Raw genomic sequence first — 22,910 nt, 5'->3', positions numbered from 1 at the left:
GGCCGGTACCGCGGTTCACTAGGCTAATCCTCCGCCTTGCAGCGCTGGCACACTGGGTTCTAGTCCCGGTCGGGGTGCCGGATTCTGTCCCGGTTGCCCCCCTTCCAGGCCAGCTCTCTGCTCTGGCCAGGGAGTGCAGTGGAGGATGGCCCAAGTGCTTGGGCCCTGCACCCCATGGGAGACCAGGAGAAGTACCTGGCTCCTGCCATCGGATCAGCGCGGTGCGCCGGCTGCAGCGCATCGGCTGTGGCGGCCATTGGAGGGTGAACCAACGGCAAAGGAAGACCTTTCTCTCTGTCTCTCTGTCTCTCTTTCTCACTGTCCACTCTGCCTGTCAAAAAAATATAAAAAAATTTAAAAAATTAAAAAATTTTTAAAAAAAAAAGAAGAGGAAGAGAGAGGGAACTGGTTCACTCCCCAATTGGCTGCAAAGGTTGGAGCTGAGCGGATCCAAAGCCAAGAGTCAGGAGCTTCTTCCTGATCTCCCATGTAGGTGCAGGGACCCAAGGACTTGGGCCATCTTCTACTGTTTTCCCAGGGCACAGCAGAGAACTGGATCAGAGGTGGAGCAGCCGGGACTCAAACCTGCACACATAGGGGCTGACAGCACTGCAGGTGGTGACTTTACCCACCATGCCATGGCACTGGCCCCGAGAAATCTCCATTTTTTAAAAATAATCTCCATTTTTAATAAAATGTTCTCCTTCATCAGACCCACTGGAGTCATTCTGATCATTTCAGAGAAATTATAGTTCTCGATTTTTTTCCCCTTAATCTACTTTGTAGCTCTCTTGCTTTTATTTAATATCTCTTTTACAATTTAATCTTATCCACTATTTCATTAAAAATTAATCATATGTGAATTTTTTTTAAAAAAGAAATGTTTTCATTGTTTTCTGTATGGCTATGTGAAGGTAGTTCAAAATGTCCATTTGATGCAAAAAATTTCTGAAAACCATCTATATGAAAGGTCTTTAAAAAGTTTAAAGACATGTGTATTATATTACAAAACTGTGCATAGATTTCAAGTTTTGCACCAAAATAAACTTTTAACTCTTTTTCTCTCTAAACTTGTTGGCATCCTTCCACATGTATCAACAGTGACTTTTGTATACACTTTAACCTATCAGTTTCCCCTTTTGGACTCTTTCTGGCAAAACTGTACGATAACCTCTTCATAATATAAAATGTATTAATGTTTATTGTAATACTGTTTGAATATGGAAAATCTGGAGTGAACTGTTTTAACAGGGGGCTTGTTAAATAAATTGACACACACATGCACATATACACAGTGTTATGTGGGTCTAAAGAAGTATAAAGAGACACTCTAAGCACTGACATGGAAAGGTATATAATGAGGCATATATGCAATCATGAGTGTTGGGAGAGTGTGAGAAAAAGTCTGGAAAGATACCTCAAGTTGTTGCTAGTGATGATATGTGGAGAGCAACAGGGATTTTATTTACTGATTTAAATTTTTTTTTTACATGTTGAGAACTAGCATTTAGTTTTAAAGAAACTTAAATGAGGATGTTTAAATGACATTTCTAACAATAAAGTCATAAAGGATTTATAGTTGTTGGCGATTGTGTTCCTTTTGGCTGCTGTTCATCATGGAAAATTGAACTTTATGGAATGTGGGACTGGCTCATTACAAAGGTTGCTTTTTTGTGGGTTTTGTATAGCCTTGTGCAGGGTTCTTGTTTTAGCTTTTGACAGTAACAATAACAACAGTAGTAATAACTGCTGCCTGTCCGTCTACTTAGTCCACAGTTTAATGATTTGCGATTATAAAGCTACATTTATTTAATTTAGAGTTTATTGAGTTAGATGGGTAACGAAGTTCTTAGGGAAATCAATGAGATTCTCTGAAAAAAGGAAGATTGGGAGATTAGTAATAGATTATATCATGAAAATTTAAAATTGATTAGTTAAAATAATGAGAGTGCTCATGAAAGACTAATCAATACCTTATTAGCTCTCTCTGGATCATTTTCTTTAATTCTAGATTCCTGTTCATCCTGTACCTGATCCCTTAGTTCACGAAGTTCTGAACTTAGCTTTTAAGCACTTTAAACATAAGGAAGGGTAAGTAAAATACTAACTTGAATTGTTTTTCTCTACAATCCAAATTTAGGCTATTTTAAATATAATTTGAGTTCTTGATCTTTTTTTAAGCATTCAAAGCAATTATCTTCCCATTTTTCTTGAATGCACACAAAAAGCTTGTAAGAAAGTTTTTGTAAAAATATCTCATAACACTGTCAGTTGGATTTAAAAGAACCAGAAAGTTAAATTTCATGCCAAGTTAAAATCTGGAGATAAATGAAAATTTGTGTGCGTTTTTATTCTATAAATGAATATTTAGAGAAAATTATATAACACTCTTATAAGGAATGTTCAAATTTATTAAGAATGAATTTGCAGAAAACTTTAATGAAATGTTTGTTCTCTTGTTATTTTAGATATTCAGGAACCAACACTGGGAACGTGCATATTATTGCAGATTTATATGCAGAGGTCATAGGGGTTCTTGCCCAATCAAAGTAAGTTTTATAAATCATTGATTTTGATTTGTATTAAAATGCTTCATTACAAACTAATACAATAGACACTGATAGTTTTATAGCCACCATTTTTATCAGAGCATTATTGTAAGGTCTGCTCCGCCACTTATTACTGCCCTAATCCTTAGGGACACTAAACACACGTACCTCAGTTTCACAAGTTGTTCTCATTTATGTGGGATTTTCCATAAATTTCTGAATCAAAAAAGTCACAAATTATCAAAAGCAGTCAACTTTACTGTATTCCTTACTTTTTAACACTTCCATGAGAAGCGTTTTTAAAAAAATCTTTCTTTTAGAACTCTTTATGGAGCTAGTTAGCTTTTTACAACTTTCCAGTTAAGTACTTTAATTTCTGTGATAGCAATAAAATATCTTCTTATCATCTTATTTATTTCTTTTAGTTATTTATTTTTAATTAATTTATTTTTTATTAGGCAGAGTTAGTGAGAGAAAGAGAGAGACAGAGAGAAAAGTCTTCCTTCCATTGGTTCTCCCCCCAAATGGCTGCCACAGCTGGAGCTACGCCAATCCAAAGCCAGAAGCCAGGTGCTTCCTCCTGGTCTCCCACGAAGGTGCAGGGACCCAAGCACTTGGGCCATCCTCCACTGCCCTCCTGGGCCACAGCAGAGAGCTGGACTGGAAGAGGAGCAACTGGGACTAGAACCCGGCGCCCATATGGGATGCTGGCGCTGCAGGTGGAGGATTAACCAAGTGAGCCATGGCACTAGCCCCCATCTTATTTATTTCAATACTAATTAATTTAAATAGGTACAAGAGATGCCAAAAAGGAAAGATGAAAGTTACTAGATTACTCCATTCAAAGTTATGCAGGGGCAGGCAGTTGGCATAGTATATGAGAAGCCCATGTCCTGTTTAGAAGTGTCTGGGTTCAATACCTGTCTCTGGCTACTGACCCCACTTTCCTGGGGAGAAATGAAGAGTCTGGAAGGTACTTTCTGTCACTCATGAGGGAGATCTGGACTGAGTTCTGTAATGCTGGCTTAGGGTCACTGGCTCAGGTCTGTTGAAAGTATCTGGGGAATGAATCAGCAAATGGGCGCTTTTTCTGTATTTGTTTCTCTGCATCTCAGATTTAAAAAAAAAGTTTTAAGCAAATGTTATTCGTTAGTAGTATAGTGATTGGGTTGTACTGAGTCATCCTTCTAGTAAATAGTAAACTTTAGCATCTTGTGGTTTCTCTAAACATTGTGGAAGATTTGGGACTTCCTTTGCTGACAGTAGGAAATTTACAGTGAAAAAAGTACCAATTCACATTTTGTTGTATGCTTTTTAAAGAGTTTTTGTTCCTGAAATCATGTAACATCCTTTGTAAACTCTAAGAAGACAAGCACAATTATTGTTAATGTTTACTGGTTAGCATTTTAACATTAAGTAATATCTTTTATCTAATATATATTTTTTAGCCTTTGTAATACACAAGGGAACCTTGAGTAACCAATACTAAAGAGCTTCAAACATAGTTTAAGTATTTTAAAATGATTTAGACATAGATAATACTAATCTTATTTAATCAATGATTAATCCCTAACTTTCCCAAAAAACATACAAGAAGCATAGATATCAGTAACGATGTATTTCTTTTTGTGGCATGGTAATTCATGATATTTTGACTTTCAGCAAAAATTAATTTCTGTCTCAGGACTATAGGCCAGAAATTCTAAATAATGCATGTGGAGGCTGAATCCAGGAGAATATTGCCTCACAGCGGAGCTAACTCTAGATGGGCAGAATAGTAATCCGAATGACTAGTAACATCATGTGGTGATGCCAGCCTCACTAGTCTATTTGTAATATTGAGCGATATTGAGGTGTTTTCCACTTGTCTGTATTGTAAGCATGGGGCAAACTATGGACAGATGCACAGTGGGTTAGGCTGCTAGCACCTGAGGAGCTGGCTAGTGGGGTAGAGCGGACTGGGAAAGGGGGAGGGGTGTAGAGGTTGGGGTATATTGGAATCTTGTCTGTTTTGTTTTTGAAAAGATATTTATTTATTTGAAAGGCAGAGAGAGAGAAAGAGGGAGAATTTTCGATCTGCTGGTTCACTCTCCAAATGGCCACAGCAGCCAGGCCTGGGCTAGACTGAAGCCAGGAGCCTGGAACTCCATCCAGGTCTCCCACGTGGGTGCAGTAGCCCAGGGTGTGGATCATTTTGCTGCTGCTTTCCCAGGCGCGTTAGCAGGGAGCTGGATTAGAAGTGTATTTTCTTTGATTGGTTAATATAGAAAAAAATCCTTGAGTTCTAATATTATTTCAGGGCCAGGATTTTTATTGATAAATATTTTTTTTAATGAAAGGTTTTAAAACAGTGGCAGGCAAAAATGATGTTGTATTCTCCACGATTCAAATTGAAATAGATAAGTTATCTTATTTCCTGTCAAGTGTCTGTATTTCATTAGAATTTGGTTTTCTTTTCCCTCACTGTAGTCAGTGGTTATTGGAAAGCATGCTTCACTTGGGGTCACTTTAACTGTCAGGAAGAGGGCCTCCACGTAACAGGAACATCTTTGGTTATTTCATAATATAAAGAGAGGGGTATAATTAAGTATTGTTTACTAAAGGGTTAGGTATCATTTTCAAAGGTAAGCAGAGAAAAATTTCTAGCCTTAATGATTGTGGTGGTCTGAATCCAGGGGCTCAGATTCTGAAAACCTCACCTTGGGAGAACTGTGCCCTCCTTCTCCATGGCTCTTCTCCAGTGTGATGACATAGTAATTTCAAGTGACATTTAGTACTCTGCAGTGGAACCACGATTGTGGTTTCCAATCTGTTTTTCCATATACTTCTAATCTTATACTTTATTAAAAGATACATTTTTTTATTTACTTGGATATGTTTCATGGAAAAGTTATTTGGTCATATTTTTCCTATTATTAATTTGTAAATGGTGACAACACCACATTGATAACGTTCTGGGAACAAAGAAATCCTCTTAATTTTCATTTAGGAACTAATAATTTGAAAATAAATCAACAATCCCTTTTGACTTTAATTTTCCTTTGTGTGCTTTCCCAATAATTTTTTGAGGGCAGAGAAAGAATATGATAGGCAACACACATTGTGACTTCTTTCTCTTAGGAAATTAGTGTTGCTAATTCAGATCAAACTCTCTCTCTCTCTCTCTCTCTCTCTGTGTATGTGTGTTAAAGGTTTCAAGCTGTAAGGAAGAAATTCGTGACAGAATTGAAAGAACTGCGACAAAAGGAACAAAGCCCACATGTGGTACAAAGTGTCATCAGTTTAATAATGGGAATGAAATTCTTCCGGGTGAAAATGTATCCCGTAGAAGATTTTGAAGCATCATTTCAGTTTATGCAGGTGACGTACCTTATTAACTGCACAAAGTAGATGATCCTAACAACATTGGTTTCCCCTGCTGTTTAGAGAAACAAAGCATAGGTGGATTAATGTCATCACTTTTAATCTCTTGTTACAAATGGGAAGTTGTCACAAGTGTCAACTGACTTCCTATTTCTTGACTAAAGGATGCTTTGACCATAGTGTTTTTGGTAAAATAACAGATTGTTCTTCAAATTATTGTGATATTTCCTTTCTTGTTAATCTAAATATATTGTTTTTCCCTTCAAGGAATGTGCTCAGTATTTCTTAGAAGTAAAGGATAAAGATATAAAACATGCACTTGCTGGTTTATTTGTGGAGATTCTGATCCCTGTAGCTGCTGTGAGTATATTTTTCTTTTTGTACCATTCATGAGTCATTTGAAGCTAACAGAGTTATACTTTCATTTCTTCCCCCAAAACTCTAGCAAGACAGTAATCTTGGGCCATCAAGAACTTGTTGCATTTGTTTCCCTTTCCTCTGGGGTCACTTTCTGTTGTTGACTGATGGGCAGTGTTTTGCATAACTTTTCATATATTTTGTTCATTTGTTTGGGTTGTTTCCAATGGTAGGGTTAATCTAGTTCCCTTTATTCCATCTTGGCTGTAAATGGATTTTGGTTCCAATCTGTTTTTTTCTTTCACGTTTTATTCTACTTAACATGTCAAAACATGAAGCAATTTCTTTTTTTTTTAAGATTTTTATTTATTTATTATTTATTTGACAGGTAGAATCATAGACAGTGAGAGAGAGAGACAGAGAGAAAGGTTTTCCTTTTCCGTTGGTTCACTCTCCAAATGGCCGCCATGGCCGATGCTGCACAGATCTGAAGCCAGGAGCCAGGTGCTTCTCCCTGGTCTCCCATGCGGGTGCAGGAGCCCAAGCACCTGGGCCATCCTCCACTGCCCTCCCAGGCCACAGCAGAGAGCTGGACTGGAAGAGGAGCAACTGCGACTAGAACCCATATGGGATGCCGGTGCTGCAGGTGGAGGATTAACCGTGCCATGGTGCCAGCCCCCAATTTTTTTTTTTTTAAGATTCATTTTATTTATTTGAAATACAGAGTTATCGAGAGAGGTAGAGCCAGAGAGACAGAGAAAGGTCTTCCATCTGCTGGTTCACTCCCCAAATGGCCACAACAGCCTGAACTGAGCTGATCCGAAGCCAGGAGCTTCTTCCAGGTCTCCTATGTGGGTGCAAGGGCCCAAGGAATTGGGTCATCTTCTACTGCTTTCCCAGGCCATAGCAGAGAACTAGATTAGAAGTGGAATAGCTGGTGCTTGAACTGGTGCCCATATGGGATGCTGACGCTGCAGACCAGGGATTTAATCCACTGCACTACAGCGCCTGCCCCAATTTATTTTCATGTTGAGCAGTTGAACAGTTTTGGCTTTCATTTTTAAGCATTGATTCATGGATGTGTCATCCATGTGTTTGTATGAATTAGTTTGAGGACTCAGATTCTGCCTTTAGAAAGTGTTTAGAAAAGGTGGACATAGAACTGTAAAAAAAAAAAAAGTTAAACACTTAAAAATATTAGTGTCTCAGTAGTTGTCACGAATTTTTCAGCCTGTATTATCTTTTTTTTTTTTTTTTGACAGGCAGAGTGGACAGTGAGAGAGAGAGAGACAGAGAGAAAGGTCTTCCTTTGCCGTTGGTTCACCCTCCAGTGGCCACCGCGGCCAGCGCACCACGCTGATCCGATGGCAGGAGCCAGGTACTTATCCTGGTCTCCCATGGGGTGCAGGGCCCAAATACTTGGGCCATCCTCCACTGCACTCCCTGGCCACAGCAGAGAGCTGGCCTGGAAGAGGGGCAACCGGGACAGAATCCAGCGCCCCGACTGGGACTAGAACCCTGTGTGCCGGCGCCGCTAGGCGGAGGATTAGCCTAGTGAGCCGCGGCACCGGCATCAGCCTGTATTATCTTGAATACTTTCTTATGGATAGTGGAAGTTTTTTATTTTTTAATGATGACCAAAAAAAGCATGAATTAAAGGTTTTTAAGTGGTTTGAGGCAGCCCCCTTACTTTCCCACTCCAATTTTAACCATGTGAATATGACTCATTTTATTAAAAAGAAAACAGGCCATTGTTATGATAACAGGTCTGTTATCATTAGCACATTTCCTTTCATTTCTCTTCCTCCTAATGGTTGGAATTTTTGCTCATCCCTCCCAAATTATCATTTGCTCTTCCTCCCTTGTCTGATCATTGGTTTTTGCCAGCTATCAGCTGGGGATTAGGTTGCAAATTTGCTTTTATATTTTTTTCAAGAATTATTTTATTTATTTGAAAGGCAGAGTGACAAACTGACAGGGAGGGACAGAGAGAGAAAGAGATCTTCCATCCATTAGTTCACTCCCCAAATGGCTGCAAGAGCCAGGGCTGGGCCAGGCCCCAGCCAGGAACCCAGAACTCCATCCAGATCTCCTTCTTGGGTGTCAGGGGCCCATGTTTTTGAGCCATCCTCCACTGCCTTCCCAGGCACATTAACAGGGAGCTGGATCAGAAGTAGAGCTGCCAGGACTCAAAGCAGCGCTCTAAGATGCCCATAGCTTAACCTGCTGCACCACAGCATGGGCCCCAGGTTGTAGTTTTTAAGGTGATTCATCAAAAGGAATAGGTTGTAGAAAGAAAGTCACTTGAGAATGGTGAATTATCATGGAGTTGCTTTATTCTTTTATGTCATGTTTGCTTTTGTGTCTAGGTTTATTAGTTTGCTAGTGCTGCCATAATAAAGCCCCACCAGCTGATTGACTTAGCAACAGTAAGTTATTGTCTCATGGTTGTGAAACATAGTTATGGAGGCTAGAAGTCTGAGATCAAAGTGTTAGCAGCAGATTGGCTCCTTATAGGAGCTGTGGAGAAGACCATATTCATGTGGTCTTCTAAAAATCTCTTACTTTCCTGTACTTGTAGAAGCATCATCCTGATCTCCGTCTCCATCTTCATAAGGCATTCTCCTTGCGCTCACAGTCCTGCTGCATTTAGGAGCCCCCTAAGTCTAAATTACCTCATGGAATTTGCAGTGATATCTTTCCAGAGAAGGGCACATTCTGAGGTATATGGGGCTAGGACTTCAACATAAGAATTTTGCGGGGTTGCAGTTCAACCCCTAACAGCAGGCCACTGCACAGGTAGCTCCTTCTGCCTGGAACATTCTTGTGGCCTGCCTCCATCATTGTCTGGCTGGCCTGCATTGACTGCATTGTATTTGTCATGGCTTCATCTGTGCACACGAAATACAATAAAACTCCCAGCTGTTAAAGAACTCATTTCCAGTGCCAGAAACACAAAAGTAAGTGGTATATAAAGCATGTATTGTGCCAGGTGTGATGAGCAGTGTAGCCTGGCTAGAGGGGATAAGGATTGCCAGAGAGATAGAAGATGGGCTAGTTTATAAGGCATGTGATTAGGAAAGACCATCACTTTAAAGAAATGGTGACAATTGACCAAAGCGAGAACAATGTGGGGGCGGTCAGACTTCCTGTCTCTGGAGGGAGAGCTTTACAGGAAGTAGAAAGAAGAGCATGCTTTGATGTGTTCTAGGGCCAGCAAAGAAGCTGGCACAGGTACATAGTAGTGGGAGATATGGCAGGAGAGCTTAGAGGGGAGGCTTTAGTAGTCTGTCAGGTAAGATAGGCTGGGTTGACCATGATGTTACTTCCTTGCAGGGTTTCCCTATGGCGTCCCCTCTGAGTGCTTCCAGAGCAGAGAATTTGTTCTTAGAACACCTGTTACACTGTGTACTCATTGCCTACTCACTTGCCTGTGTTCTCTGTTCACTCTGGGCAGGGACCAGGTTTATCTTGTTGACTTAACACTTGGTCATTTGGCACATTATAACACTTCAGTGAGAACCCCTGTGAATTATTAACCAGTTCCAAACCTTATAGAAAATTCTTGTGATCCTGTATAGTTTCATGTTTGTGACCATCATCTTTCTTGTTCATTATCTTTTTGCCTAGGCTGTTAAAAATGAAGTGAATGTTCCTTGTTTGAAAAATTTTGTGGAGATGCTTTATCAGACCACTTTTGAGCTGAGCTCCAGAAAGAAGCATTCGTTGGTATTGAGAAACATTTCAAACTTTACATATTTAATTAGAATTTTAGTAGTTTATTTCTTAATTCAGTGGAGATTTAAGAGAATTAGAAAATCTGAAATTGTAAAACCCCAGTAATGGAATACAAGGACAGATTTTACATATGTATTTTCCCTATGTTAAACTTTCTGTTCTTAGTTTTACTAGTTCTGTATTTGATAGGTTTTCAGTCTTCCTCCTAGGTATTTATCTGTCTTGACAAGTACATTAAATTATGTGTAATAATATGGGAAAGATTAAATGTAGCGTTATATTACATTAGAAAAGTCTTTACATTTATAACGTGTCTTTAAAAATGTTTGAGAGGTAGAAAGAGACAGAGAGCTTCTGTGTGGTGGTTCACTCCCTAAATACCCAGCTGAGGCTGGGAGCTGGGAATTCAATCCAGGTCTCCCATGTGAGGGACAGAGATCCCACTGCTTGAGCCATTACCTGGTTCTTTCCTGGGTGTGCAGTATCAGGAAGTTGGAACTGGGAGCAGAGTTGAGTCTCAACGTGAGGACTCCAGTGTGAATACTGGCATGTCAGTTAGCATCTTAACTGCTACACCAAATGCCAAACCCATAAAGTGTATTCTTAATACTCATATTTTTTTAGGACTCTCTGATTCTTCTTTTCTATTCAGAGATTGATCACATTTTTTTCCTCTTCACCATCCATTTCACACAATTTTCTGTTCCTTGGAGAAAGTTTAATAATAAACATTGATTGTGCCAGACATTGAATCAAGTACTTTGCATTCTTTGTCTTACTTTAAACCTCAAAACCATAGAGGATATTTGTGAGTATTGTTCCCCACTTGACATGTTGGAAAGCAAGGCTTAGAGCACTCACTTCAGCCTTCCTGGAGTCATACACTTGGCGAACAGGAAGCAGAAACATTAATGCCAGTTTGCCCTGTGATGCCGGAGCCTGTGCTCAGAGCGCTGTACTGGGTGTGGAACAAGTGGGCCTGGGAAATAATGGCATGTTTGATAGTTTAATATGATAGCTTCAGGGATTCTTCTTACAGAGAATGTATCCTTTGTCACTGTTTGCTGTGAGATGATTCTATGAGACTGTGTTTCTTATTACAAATAGATTAAAAAATTATTTCCATTTTTTATGATACTTGGTGAAATATAAACATATAAGTCCAGTGCTTTTCCATGAAAAATGTTGATTCTCTCTTTTTTCTGTCTCCTGTAGGCTTTATATCCGCTAATTACCTGCCTTTTATGTGTCAGTCAGAAGCAATTTTTTTTAAATAACTGGCATATTTTCCTACAGAACTGTTTGTCACATTTAAAGGTAAGACATAATCACATTGCTGACCTGTAAACACTGATTATGACTTTCTCACTTATGTACATACATTGAGCAGTGTATAATAATAAAGTTTCATTACTGTTGGTACCCTCGAATAGTAATACTTTGCTGCATTTCTTATGTATATTTTATTTCTTCTATAAGGACACATATGTAGACATGAATAAAATGTTAATCTGAGAATTTATGTTGTTTTAATGAATGCAAATTGGTACATTTTCAATGATTCTTGTATATGTTATCTTAGATCCAGGAATATTTCCATTAGAATTATAGAGTATTCACTTTATCTGACAAAACTCCTGACACTTACTTTGTGTTTTGTTTTGAGACAACCCAGTCATGTAAGCTCAAGTCTGAGCAATACGAAAAAAGCACTGACAATAAAATATCACTAAAAGTACATTTAATGCAAGTGTGTCCAGCCACACCTGAAAGTGGGGTCCTGGATCCCCAGCAATGTAAACGGTCCTGAAGAGACTGGGACTGAGATGAAGGGCTACTTGTTATTAACATGGTTCGACACAGCCATGTTCAGTCTCTCCCAGGATTGCAATCAAAACTGTGAGAGATAACAAGGACTATTTCCTTCCCTAGTGTGGGACACAGAAGGTAGGGGTACTCTCGCCTGCATGGCATGCGAAAGCTCTATTTGAATACTCTAAATTCGAGCATAGTTAGGTGAGTCTATTTGAATATTTGCTTATAAGTGATAGAAACATTTGCATACATGACATTTCATTTCCTGTTACTCCTCTGAGTTAGATTTGAGACTGAACACTTCATACTTCGAAGATAACGCAGCCAAGGTGCACGACATTAAATGACCTCTCTCTGTTGTGATGCTGTGAAATTGAACTGGTCCCTCTTTCCTACTTCAGGAATGATCTGTAGGATGTTATCCTATAAATATTTCTCGTGATTTTACCTATCATTTTCAGCACTGCTTTGATTCATTAATAAGGTCCATAGGATATATATGAGTCTTTGAAAAATGTTTTTTGTCTATTTTCTTCCTATATATGTATTGACAGTGTTCATGTTTGGATGAGAATGTATATACCCTCTTTGCTTTTTTTGTGAAAATTCCCGGCTCATATCAAGCTGATTAAACTCTTTATGTCATGTAACCAAGAGATTAATTGTGTTTAACTAATTATGTTATACTAGTTTTTGTATTTGGATAACTTATACAGATATAGATACTAAAAGGGAATTTGTCATTTTCTGGGTCATGAAGATTTTCATATATTAAGTAGGCTATTTTTAAGACCTGCATTTAAGTGTTTCCAGGAGGTTGCTTTGTTTCATGACTATTCATACTTTTTCTGTTGGCTTGTTGGAATTTTTTTTATATATATACGTTTCCACCTAACATATTTGCAATACTTTCGCAGTACCTTAACCTTTTTTGTTTTGTTTTGGTTTTAAGGCTTTAATTTAAAATGCTCTGTTTTCTTTGAACCCTTCCCTCTGTTAAATATTTCTGGCATATTGTCCATTTTTGTTAATGGCTATGTCAACCTGCCAGGCTAAAGGAGATAAGAGCCACTTAGCATGAATATTTGGAATATGATTGTCTTGGCATTAACCCTTAACTTACATTAAGGCTCTATTCAGCAGAAATTTTATGAATTTCTCCTGTCAAGTTTTAGATAATGTGGCTGTTTTACATAGTTGAGGTAAGGAGCTAAACATTCTCAGGAAAAAATATGCTAGTTATCTACTGTAACAGTTATAATTTATTTGTATCATATGAGTATATAGGAAAAATCAATCCAAGATGCAAGTCTTACCTATGTTTATCTTGTTTTGAGATTCATGTAATCTCTGGGTTTCAAAAAATCTAAAACATTTTTTATTAGTAGACCACTTATGATAACTTTTTATTAATACTTATTAGATACTAGGTAGATTCTCTAAATATAGTATTTCATATAATTTTCACCATACCTGAGGGTGAAAAGGATAAGTAAGTAACCCACAATTAGGGAGCCATTAAGTGAGAGGACTAGATTTGCTTCCAGATTCATTCAGTTCCATAATTCTTGACCTTTCTGGTGCACATTGCCACTTTTGAATGTACTGTGAGGAATGTTGCTATACTGAATATTTTAAGAAAACATTTTGGCTGTAATTTTTGGAAATTAAAAAGGCATTACTTTCTGGAGCCATAAGAATAAATTTGGTGAACTTTCAAGGCAGTTTAAAATACTGCAGTTAAAAAATAATTACCATACCAACTTTTAAAATTGGTGACCATGAAAAATAGGCTTTCTTCTTTTATGCCTGTAAATAGCATGTGAGAGACTATCACTTGATTTTTCAATGAAGCACTAAATTTTAAAATTTTTGTTCTGAAAGAATTTGGTAGCTTCCCATTCTTATATTTTTATATCAATTTAAGAATTTATATGGAAATTGGTCTTAAGTTTCTGAAGAATAATCAAGAAAGGACTAATAAGGGTAAACATTATATACAAATAATGTGGAAAATTTTTTCTATATAGTCTATGCTTATTTTCTTTTAAATAATTAAATGTGTTAGAACTCACATGCAGTGCTTCGAGAGCAAGAATTAGGTAACTGAAAATTTAGCTGTTTTTTCTTAGTTTGAGTACTGCAGATATGTACCCTGTTCTCCAAATTGTAGAATCTTTTTCTTAGCGTTTCTAGCCACTGTCTTAGACATTTCAAATTTCTTCTAAATAGAGACCTTGGTGAAGAGCTGTCTTGTGTTGTGCTTATTTTCATCTAACATGCATGTGCTGCATCTCATGTTTATGTTTGCTGTCTCACATTGCTTTATTTAGATGCCATCTAACAACAGTATCAGAAAACAAATAGAAACACTCCAGGTGAGTTGGGTTGACCTTACAAAGTAAAATACTGCTTTGTTTCCTGTAAGTGTGACTTGTTTTTCTTTACCCATTGCTGCATTGCATGTATTTATTCAGACCTGCTTCTAGTGTTGTAAAAGAAGAGTAGCACACAGCAGGTGCATTCTGCCGAAGGTTCAATATTTTTTTAAAAAAAGATTTGTTTAATTTGAAAGGCAGAAGGTTTTCATGTTAATGTGGCCTCAAGAAGAGGAATGTAAGAAGTGATGCTGAAATCCAACATTTTAAAATACTTTGATTTACATTATCTTGCAGTTATAAATGAATGTTAAAAACTTTTTCCTATGAAGTTAAGGAGACAGTAGCTTAGATTTTGAATATGATTTTGAAGAATGAGTTTTTTTTAGAAACTTTTTGACTCGGCTTCAAACAAATTGTTTTGTAAGTTCACAGCAGAAAAAATTGAAGAGACATATAAAATGAGAACAAAAGTCATATAAGATCATCCAGTCATTTATATGAGAACAGTTTTTGCATGGAATAGGGCTTAAATATTTTTGATGTATAACTTTGCTTGATATTTTGAAATTTTAATATGAAAATTTTATTTGGTGTATACCTAAAAATCTAATTGAAGTAAGGTTTCGAAGACTTTCTTTTATAGTAGCAGTAGCTTTAGGTTCACAAATGAACTTGAGAGGAGAACGCAGAGGTGTCCAGATACCTCTACTCCCACTCCTGCGTGGCCTACCCCATCATCAGCGCCGGCACCAGAGGGGTGCATTTCTTACAATGGCTGAACCAATGTTGCTACCCAAAGCCCATGGTTTACATTAAGGTTCATTCTGGGTGCTTTGCATTCTGTGGCTTGGTCGAGTATATGTAGGGCCTTGAAAAAGTTTGTGGAAAGTGTATTTTATGAAAAAATTATTCATGGATATCAGAAATTTTTTGACACCAAAATAAATTTATCTTTATTTTCATTTTTCCACACACCTTTTGAAGTACTCTTGGATCTTAATGTGAATCCACCATGACAGTCTCGTACAGGATATCTTCCCTGGTCTAAAAATCTTCTCTGCTCTGTTCATCTCTGTCTTCCCAGCCCTTGGCTCAAGTCATAATTTGATATCTGATGATTTAAATAATTGAAAGGAAAGTTATGTTTTGTTAAATTACTACAAAAAAGCTTGATTGTTACGTTAATAGCACACAATCTATGTTACTTTGGTTGTATTGGCAACAAATATAATAGAAAGCTACTTGGGAAGTTTAATTGATATTTGGGATCTTTATGGATCTCGCAATGGAGAGAGGAATCGATACTAAGGCTCTTACCAATGGAGTACTTGACTTTCCACTCTTAATTCTATTAAATCTTTATCTTGATACATTTTTTAGTGGGTATGTCCTTTTTAAAAACTTTCTTATTTGTCTTTTTGTATTGCTTTTAAATCATATCAAATAGATATCCATTAATCTGTATCTTAGGGAAGACAACAAAATAGAATGTATAAAGTATTTTAAAAAATTTTTGTTACTTGCCATATATATAAAAAATTGTTTAACAGTAAGATATCCTACAAGCCAAATTTTAACTTATAAATTTATGAATCAATCAATGTCTTCCACAACCAATCAACAGATGTATGAAGAGTTTTTTCCTAATAAAGAAAGTTATTAGCTATCTTTTCAAAATTCACAAAGTTTGTAACATGATTATGTTCATGTGAGGACTTTAGTTCTTATAACAGAATGAAGAAAAAGTTTGTAGTCAAATTATAATTGATATGGAATAATTTCCTGATGTTTTAAGTAATAATAATTCCAAAAATATTCCAATTATAAATAAAAAACAGTATTACATGTGATACCTAGTGAACATTGAGCATGTTCTATGTTGTGTTCCAAGTGCTCTACAGAGATTAAGCTTGTTAATCTGTGAGGCAGGTACCATGATTTCTTTATTGTGGAGATGAGGGTTTCATGGCACACCAAGTTATAGCAGTGCCCAGGGACAGGGTTTGGATGTGAGCCCCTTTGTTTCTAACTCCAGAGTCCATGTACTTGGCTCCCCATCTTTCATAAGGATATAAACTCGGTACTATTTCGCTTTACTTTATAAATGCAATGACTATAATACTGTTTGGTGTTCTCTATTTTTACTGCCTATGGGCTGCAAATGAATTACTCTAAGAATGAGTAATCCTTCTGTTATTATATCAACACAAGAATACTTCAGAAAGTTCATGGAAAAGGGAATTGAAAGATAGCTATTTTGATGCAAAATTTTTTTGAAATCCATGCAAAGTTTTTTCAGAATGTGTATTTTCCATGAACTTTTTAAAGATCCCTTCCCTCCCAATATTATGTGAACTATTTATCAAATAAGTTGATATATGTATTATTTTGGAGCTCTTGAAATCATTAAAAACATCCTAGTATTTTACTGTGAAAGAAAGGAAAGGCTCAGAATTTCCTTGATTATAGTCACTTTTGAGCTATCTATCTATCCAAAGAGCTTCAAATGTGGACAAATGAAGTGAAAAGATAATGGGCATTTTGCAGGAGCTTTTGAGGACTTCTCAGACTTACCACTTACAAGATATGTACTCATTTGACTCTTTTTAGGTTAATAATAATAATAAAAAGTTGAGGGCTTTTAGTTGTTGACAGAAAATGTATTTGATCTCAAATGATTGCAAGTATTTTAATAAGTATTTTATTCTCTTTTGTTTTCAAATAGAATAAAGACCCTAAAATGTCTCGAGTTGCACTGGAATCTTTGTATAGATTGTTGTGGGTTTATGTAATTAGAATAAAATGTGAAAGCAACACTGTAACTCAAAGGTGAGTGCCTTTGTTTTGCATTTTAAATAAAACCTTATTAAAAAATTCACACTAAGGGAATTTTAGTCAGAGTTATAAAATACCTGGTAGAACAATGTAACTCTCCTGACATATTATGCAGAATAGGAAAGAATGTCTTGCTAATATACTATTAATGTCTTACTCTCATTATAACTAAATCTTTGTTCCTACAGTCGTCTTATGAGCATAGTGTCAGCACTTTTTCCAAAAGGCTCGCGAAGTGTGGTTCCTCGTGACACACCTCTCAACATATTTGTGAAGATTATTCAGTTCATTGCTCAGGTGAGTGCTTCAACTCCTAATACACTCATATGTATATGCAAGGGCACTTCAAAAAGCTCATGAAAAAGCGGAATTAATATGAGAATTGAAGGTTTACTTTGGGGCAAAAACTTGAAATCCATGTATACAAGGGCTCTTCAGAAGGGTTGTAGAAAATACATATTAGATAAACAACCATGCATGGATTTCAAAAACTTTTTACACCAAAATAAATAAACTTATTTTTTCACAAAATATTATTAGCATTCTTTTAAGTTTGTATTTTATGTGAATGTTTATTTTCACTACTCAGTGTTAATAAATGTCACCGTGTTCTATGTGTTAAACATTTTAAAAACTCCATTCTTATTACAGTAAATTACTTACAGCTTGTATAAACAAGAATACATCAGGAAGTTCTAAGTGGGACAGATATTTGGCACAGTGGTTAAGATGCCTGCATCTCTCTCATATTGGAGTACTAGCTTCAAGTCCTGCCTCCACTCTTGACTCCAGCTTACTGCTGGTGTGGACCCTAGAGGCAGCTGGGTCCCTGCCACCCAAATGGGAGTTATGGGCTACCAGCTTCAGCCTGACCCAGCCCCAGCTGTTGCAGACATTTGGGGAGTGAACTAGCAAATGGAAAATCTCTCTCTCTTTGTTTCTGTGCCTTTCAAATAAATAAAATAAGTAAATTAAAAATGAAAACAGGGCCAGTGTTGTGGCACAGCAAGTTGTGCTGCTGCCTGCGACACCAACATCCCGTTATTGGAGTGCTGATTCCAGTGATAGCTGCTCCACTTCGGATCCAGCTCCTCGCTAACGCACCTGGGAAGGCAGTAAAATATGGACCGTGTGTTTGGGCTCCTGCCACCTATGTGGGAGATCTGGATGGAGTTCCTGGCTCCTGGCCTCAGCCTTACTTAGACCTGACCTTCATGGCCATTTAGGGAATGAACTAGCAGATGGAAGGTCTCTTTCTCTGTCTTTCCCTCTCCCATCACTCTGCCTTTCAAATAAATAAAATATCTTTAAAAAAAATAATTAGAATAAAACAAAATCAAAAGCTTCAGAAGAAATGGATATCCTAGGAGCCAGAAGACGATGGCACAAGTACTTGGGTCCCTGTTGCCCATATGAGAGACCCAGATTGGGTTTCTGGCTCCAGGATTTGGCCTGATCCAACCCTGGCTGTTGTGGGCATCTGGGGAGTGAGTCACTCATTTCTATCTGCCTCTCAAAAAAAATTTAACTTTATACTATTGATTTGGGTATTCAATTATCTGGTAATATTAGATAGATAGATAGATAGATAGAGAAATATGTTTTAATTCGTGTGTGTTTTTTCTATTCAGCTAGATTTATGGACTTTTTTTTTTTAGAATTTTATTTATTTACTTGAGAGGTGGAGTTACAGAGAGAGGTAGAGAGAGAGAGGTCTTCCAACTGCTCGTTCACTCCCCAAGTGACTGCAATGACCAGAGCTGAGCCTATCCGAAGTCAGGAGCCAGGAGCTTCTTTTTGGTTTCCCATGTGGGTGCAGAGGCCCAAGCACTTGGGCCATCCTCTACTGCTTTCCCAAGCCCTAGCAGGGAGCTGCAATGGAACTGGAGCAGCCAGGACTTGAACTGGCACCCATATGGGATGTCACCGTTATAGACAGTGGCTTTACCCACTGCACCACAGCACTGGCCCCTAGATTTATGGACTTTTAGAGACACAAACTTGTATTGTTGTCATTATATGTATAATTCTTAGCTTTAATCTTACATACAATAGCAAGTTCAAGGATTTACTAATTGGTTTAAGTTTTTTCCTAGGAACGTTTGGATTTTGCAATGAAAGAAATAATATTTGATCTTCTCAGTGTTGGAAAATCTACCAAAACTTTCACCATTAATCCAGAGGTAAAAATGATATGTAATTTAGTAACGTATTACTGTATGCTCTTGATTTTTTTGAGTACAGTTTCTGGAATACTAACTCACTGTTAGGTCCAGGTCTCAGCTCTACCTTTAACCACAGTTGTGATCTAGGATACGTAATTTAACCTTTCTTATCACCAGCTGAATGGGCTAATAGCAGTACTAAGCATGGTGAGAATCATAGAGGGAAATTTTCACATTAGCCAATTCAGCTGTCTTCAGAAACTTGTGACATGAGCTCAGCTTTCATTTACTTCAGATTATGTATATGTAAGTTGTTCTTTAGTAAATATCATTCATTCACTATTTACTGAGCACCTAAAAGGAGTCAGCCATTGTTGTAAGTGTTGGAGAAAAAGTAGACACAAATCCTTTTCCCTAGGTGATGCTTACAATCAAAACTAAACAACAGAAGATAAATGTGTGTCCTAATTCTGTAGCCCCATTATTCACTAGTAAACTCTGATTTACTCTTTAGATATTAAATTTTCAGGATGTTACAAAACATCTTGTTAATTGCTTATTGGGAGCTAGTGACTTTTGAGAATTAAAAGAAGCAAAATACATGTTCTATTTATAATAACTTTGCTGGTCCTTCTTATAGTCAAATCCTAAGGTATATGTTTGTGTGGTTAACAAATTGATTGTAAGATATTGGAAGTTTTCATTTGTAGAGTTTTTGTGATAGATTAATAATTACTCACAAATTTTCAATGTGGGGAAACAGGACTTTTTGTAGATAACCTACTTAACATGGTTTCCAGCAACAAAAATCATAAAACTGAAGACGCCTTCTGATATTTAGACTATGGGAGGGTACTAGCACAACATCATATATCGTGATGAGTAAAACTTAATCTTATTTATATAACAAAAGTATATAAATAAAAGTTTTATTTTCTTCCTGTAACCCAACTTCCTTGCCCGCTGAGATGCAATATTCTACTTTAGAGACCAGCAGTGCAGGTCAGAGATAATGGCACTTTGGCCTGGGATAGTGGTGGTGCACATAGGAGACTATTCACTAAGAAAAGAAACAAAAGCAAAGAACCCAGTTTTGGGAGAAGGCCATATGTTTGGTTTGGACATGTGTAAACTGAGGTATCAGATGTATCTGGGGTCTGCATAGAGAGGAGAGGCTGGGCTTAAAATTTGTGGGTTTCTTAAAACTATATATATGAAATACATGAGATTTGTTGCTTTTATATAAAAAATAATTTTAAAAATTTACCAAAAACAAAGAAAACAAAACAAAACTCACCACTGTGGCTGTATAAACTCAACTTGAACAATATTCACTTTAAAAAACAAAATTTGCAGGTGATCTGGTTTGAATGGTAAATTGAATCCTTGTAAATGTATGAACTTGCTAACTTGCTTTGGGAGAGAACACATAATGATAGGAGAAGCAGCCTATGAGGTCCATTTCCTGAGACATTTCATGCAGGTAAAGAAGGTTAAGCCTAAAACACAGGTAGAGATGACAGCAAGTGTGACACACAACTGTTCAAGGAAGGGACTCTGTCAGAAGAGAAGGAACACTTGACAGTGGCCATGCTGCTCAAATACCAAATAGGATACTGAAAAAGGCCCCCAGTCCTGAGCAATGCAGCCACTGAAGAGAGACAATTAACTTTAGCAAAGCCTTGGATGAGGGTTTTGTCCATGAAAATAGTATAGTTCTGAGAATTGGGGTGTGTTCTGCTGAAAGAGAAATGTGGGAGATGCAAGAAAGCGAAGTGATAATTGATGGTACAATGTTACAGAAAATGTAAGAGCAGTTGGGATTCTAATAAGGATGACTGTCACCCACCAGACTCTAACAAAAGCAAAAGGTGGGGAAAAAGAGGTACAGATACAAGTAGACCGTCTGATTCATAGTCAGACTGAGTGAAGTTTATGTTTTTTCTTTTTTGAGTAGGAGATAAATTTTGTGCTTAGAGAGGGGAGGAGACAAGGTGATTACAAGAAGATAGGACAAATGAAGAAGGGTGGGAGAGGCTTGATGTAAGCCTGAGAACGGAAGAGCCAGTGGACCTCTGAAGGGTATGGGTAGTACGTGGGATCTGACAAGAAAGCAAACTTTAAGGCCTGAACTGGCTAAAAATGTGGGACAAGAAAGTTAGTTTCCCTTCTGACCTCCTTCCTTCCATCCCCCCAGTGTAATTTGATGAGATATTTCTAACACTAAAAAAAGATAATTGTGGTTTCTTCCTTGTGAAACTTTTTTCTCTGAAGAGAATGAACATCGGCCTCAGAGTCTTCCTCGTGATAGCGGACAGTTTGCAGCAGAAGGATGGGGAGCCACCAATGCCGACCACGGGAGTGATTCTGCCCTCAGGGAACACTCTCCGGGTCAAGAAAATTTTTCTCAACAAAACCCTGACAGATGAAGAAGCAAAAGTCATCGGTGAGTGTTAAATAGTCTCAGTCCTTTCTAATCGATCAGCTACAGGACCAGTTTTATGTTTTGTAGAAATTGCAATCAAGTATAAATTGTATATATTTGCCTAATACAGTTATTTCAGTATATAGAGAAATGCAAAATGAATATATTTCTGATAACATACAAGTGTTCATGTAAGAATCTTCTGGTTAAACCATGTCTTCTCACAAGATGCTATTTATTGCATTTTGTATTTTCTTCAAATTAATTTTAGTTCCCTGCATAATTTTTACACGATTTCTAATTATTGCATATCCTGAAGCTGATCATCAGGGAGAAGAATATTCACAGCCAAAACTCCTTTTGTGAGAACGATATGCTGATGTCATTTAAAAATGGATGGGCTTTTATAACAGAAAGTAACTGGATATTCTTCATGTCACTGCTGGCGTTTCCTAACTGTGAGCTTCCCCCCTCCCCCGTCCAGGAATGTCAGTGTACTATCCCCAAGTAAGAAAAGCATTGGATAGCATTCTCCGACACTTAGACAAAGAAGTTGGGAGACCGATGTGTATGACGAGCGTGCAGATGTCTAACAAGGAGCCTGAAGATATGATTACGTATGTAGTAAATGATTTACCTTCACTGCTGCTTCAGTTTTCATAACAGAGTGCAGATGGTTGAATCTTACTTACCTGTCTCCTTACTTTCTCCTTTTGGAGTTCTCCCATAGCCCATCTGCTGCAGTTTTTATGCAATGTTTTTTCCCATGTTGCTCAATTTTTATTCTTTAAAGGGCTGTCAAACTAGTGTATACAGCAGAAGTCACCCTGAGTCCTGGTGTAGTTTGTTGCCAGTGACAAGACACTATAGAAATCCTAGTGTGACCCCAGATGTATGTGGGTTTGATGCATTTATTGACTCAGATAAGTACTCTTATTTCCAGAAATCTGATAAATAATAATAATCTTAAAATTCTGAAAATTCTAAACTCTGGTATTTTTGTTTCCTGAGAACCAGGAGATACAGAAGGAAAAACTAGGATGAGGAATAAGACCTCATCCCCACAACGCTCAGTCTTGTCAGGATTTGTTTCCCTACCATATTTCTCCCTTATCGTTCCACCAGGAGATGTATTTTATGGTGACAATTTCTTTTATGTGCTAGAAAGCATCTATATTCTCTCTAAGGGGGAATATTTTTGTGGGCATATTAATATTTGCATTACATGTCTTAGAACACCAAATTGGACATTCAGTCTCTCAATGTACTTATATGAAGTAGT

At 37.3% G+C, this 22,910-nt stretch overlaps 1 protein-coding gene across 18 annotated transcripts in view; it reads left to right on the top strand.

Annotated features, from left to right (window-relative positions):
* The window catches only part of FRYL (FRY like transcription coactivator), a 298,493-nt gene that overhangs the window by 178,726 nt on the left and 96,857 nt on the right, over positions 1–22,910 (top strand). For 10 of the 18 annotated variants that reach the window (XM_051831505.2, XM_051831499.2, XM_051831500.2 and 7 more), the window contains 12 exons: positions 2,012–2,091; positions 2,469–2,549; positions 5,741–5,909; positions 6,180–6,272; positions 9,900–9,998; positions 11,223–11,324; positions 14,156–14,200; positions 16,929–17,032; positions 17,227–17,335; positions 19,135–19,221; positions 21,478–21,649; positions 22,113–22,245. In XM_051831505.2, coding sequence (XP_051687465.2) covers positions 2,012–2,091; positions 2,469–2,549; positions 5,741–5,909; positions 6,180–6,272; positions 9,900–9,998; positions 11,223–11,324; positions 14,156–14,200; positions 16,929–17,032; positions 17,227–17,335; positions 19,135–19,221; positions 21,478–21,649; positions 22,113–22,245 — 1,274 coding nt within the window. The remainder of the gene's footprint in view (positions 1–2,011; positions 2,092–2,468; positions 2,550–5,740; positions 5,910–6,179; positions 6,273–9,899; positions 9,999–11,222; positions 11,325–14,155; positions 14,201–16,928; positions 17,033–17,226; positions 17,336–19,134; positions 19,222–21,477; positions 21,650–22,112; positions 22,246–22,910) is intronic. The other 8 variants (XM_070068188.1, XM_070068186.1, XM_070068189.1 and 5 more) reach the window with 1 other exon arrangement.

The sequence above is a fragment of the Oryctolagus cuniculus genome, chromosome 2, assembly GCF_964237555.1.
Source record: "Oryctolagus cuniculus chromosome 2, mOryCun1.1, whole genome shotgun sequence".
NCBI lineage: Eukaryota > Metazoa > Chordata > Mammalia > Lagomorpha > Leporidae > Oryctolagus > Oryctolagus cuniculus.
Note: the sequence above shows the minus strand (reverse complement) of the source record. Positions and strands in the feature narration are given on the sequence as shown.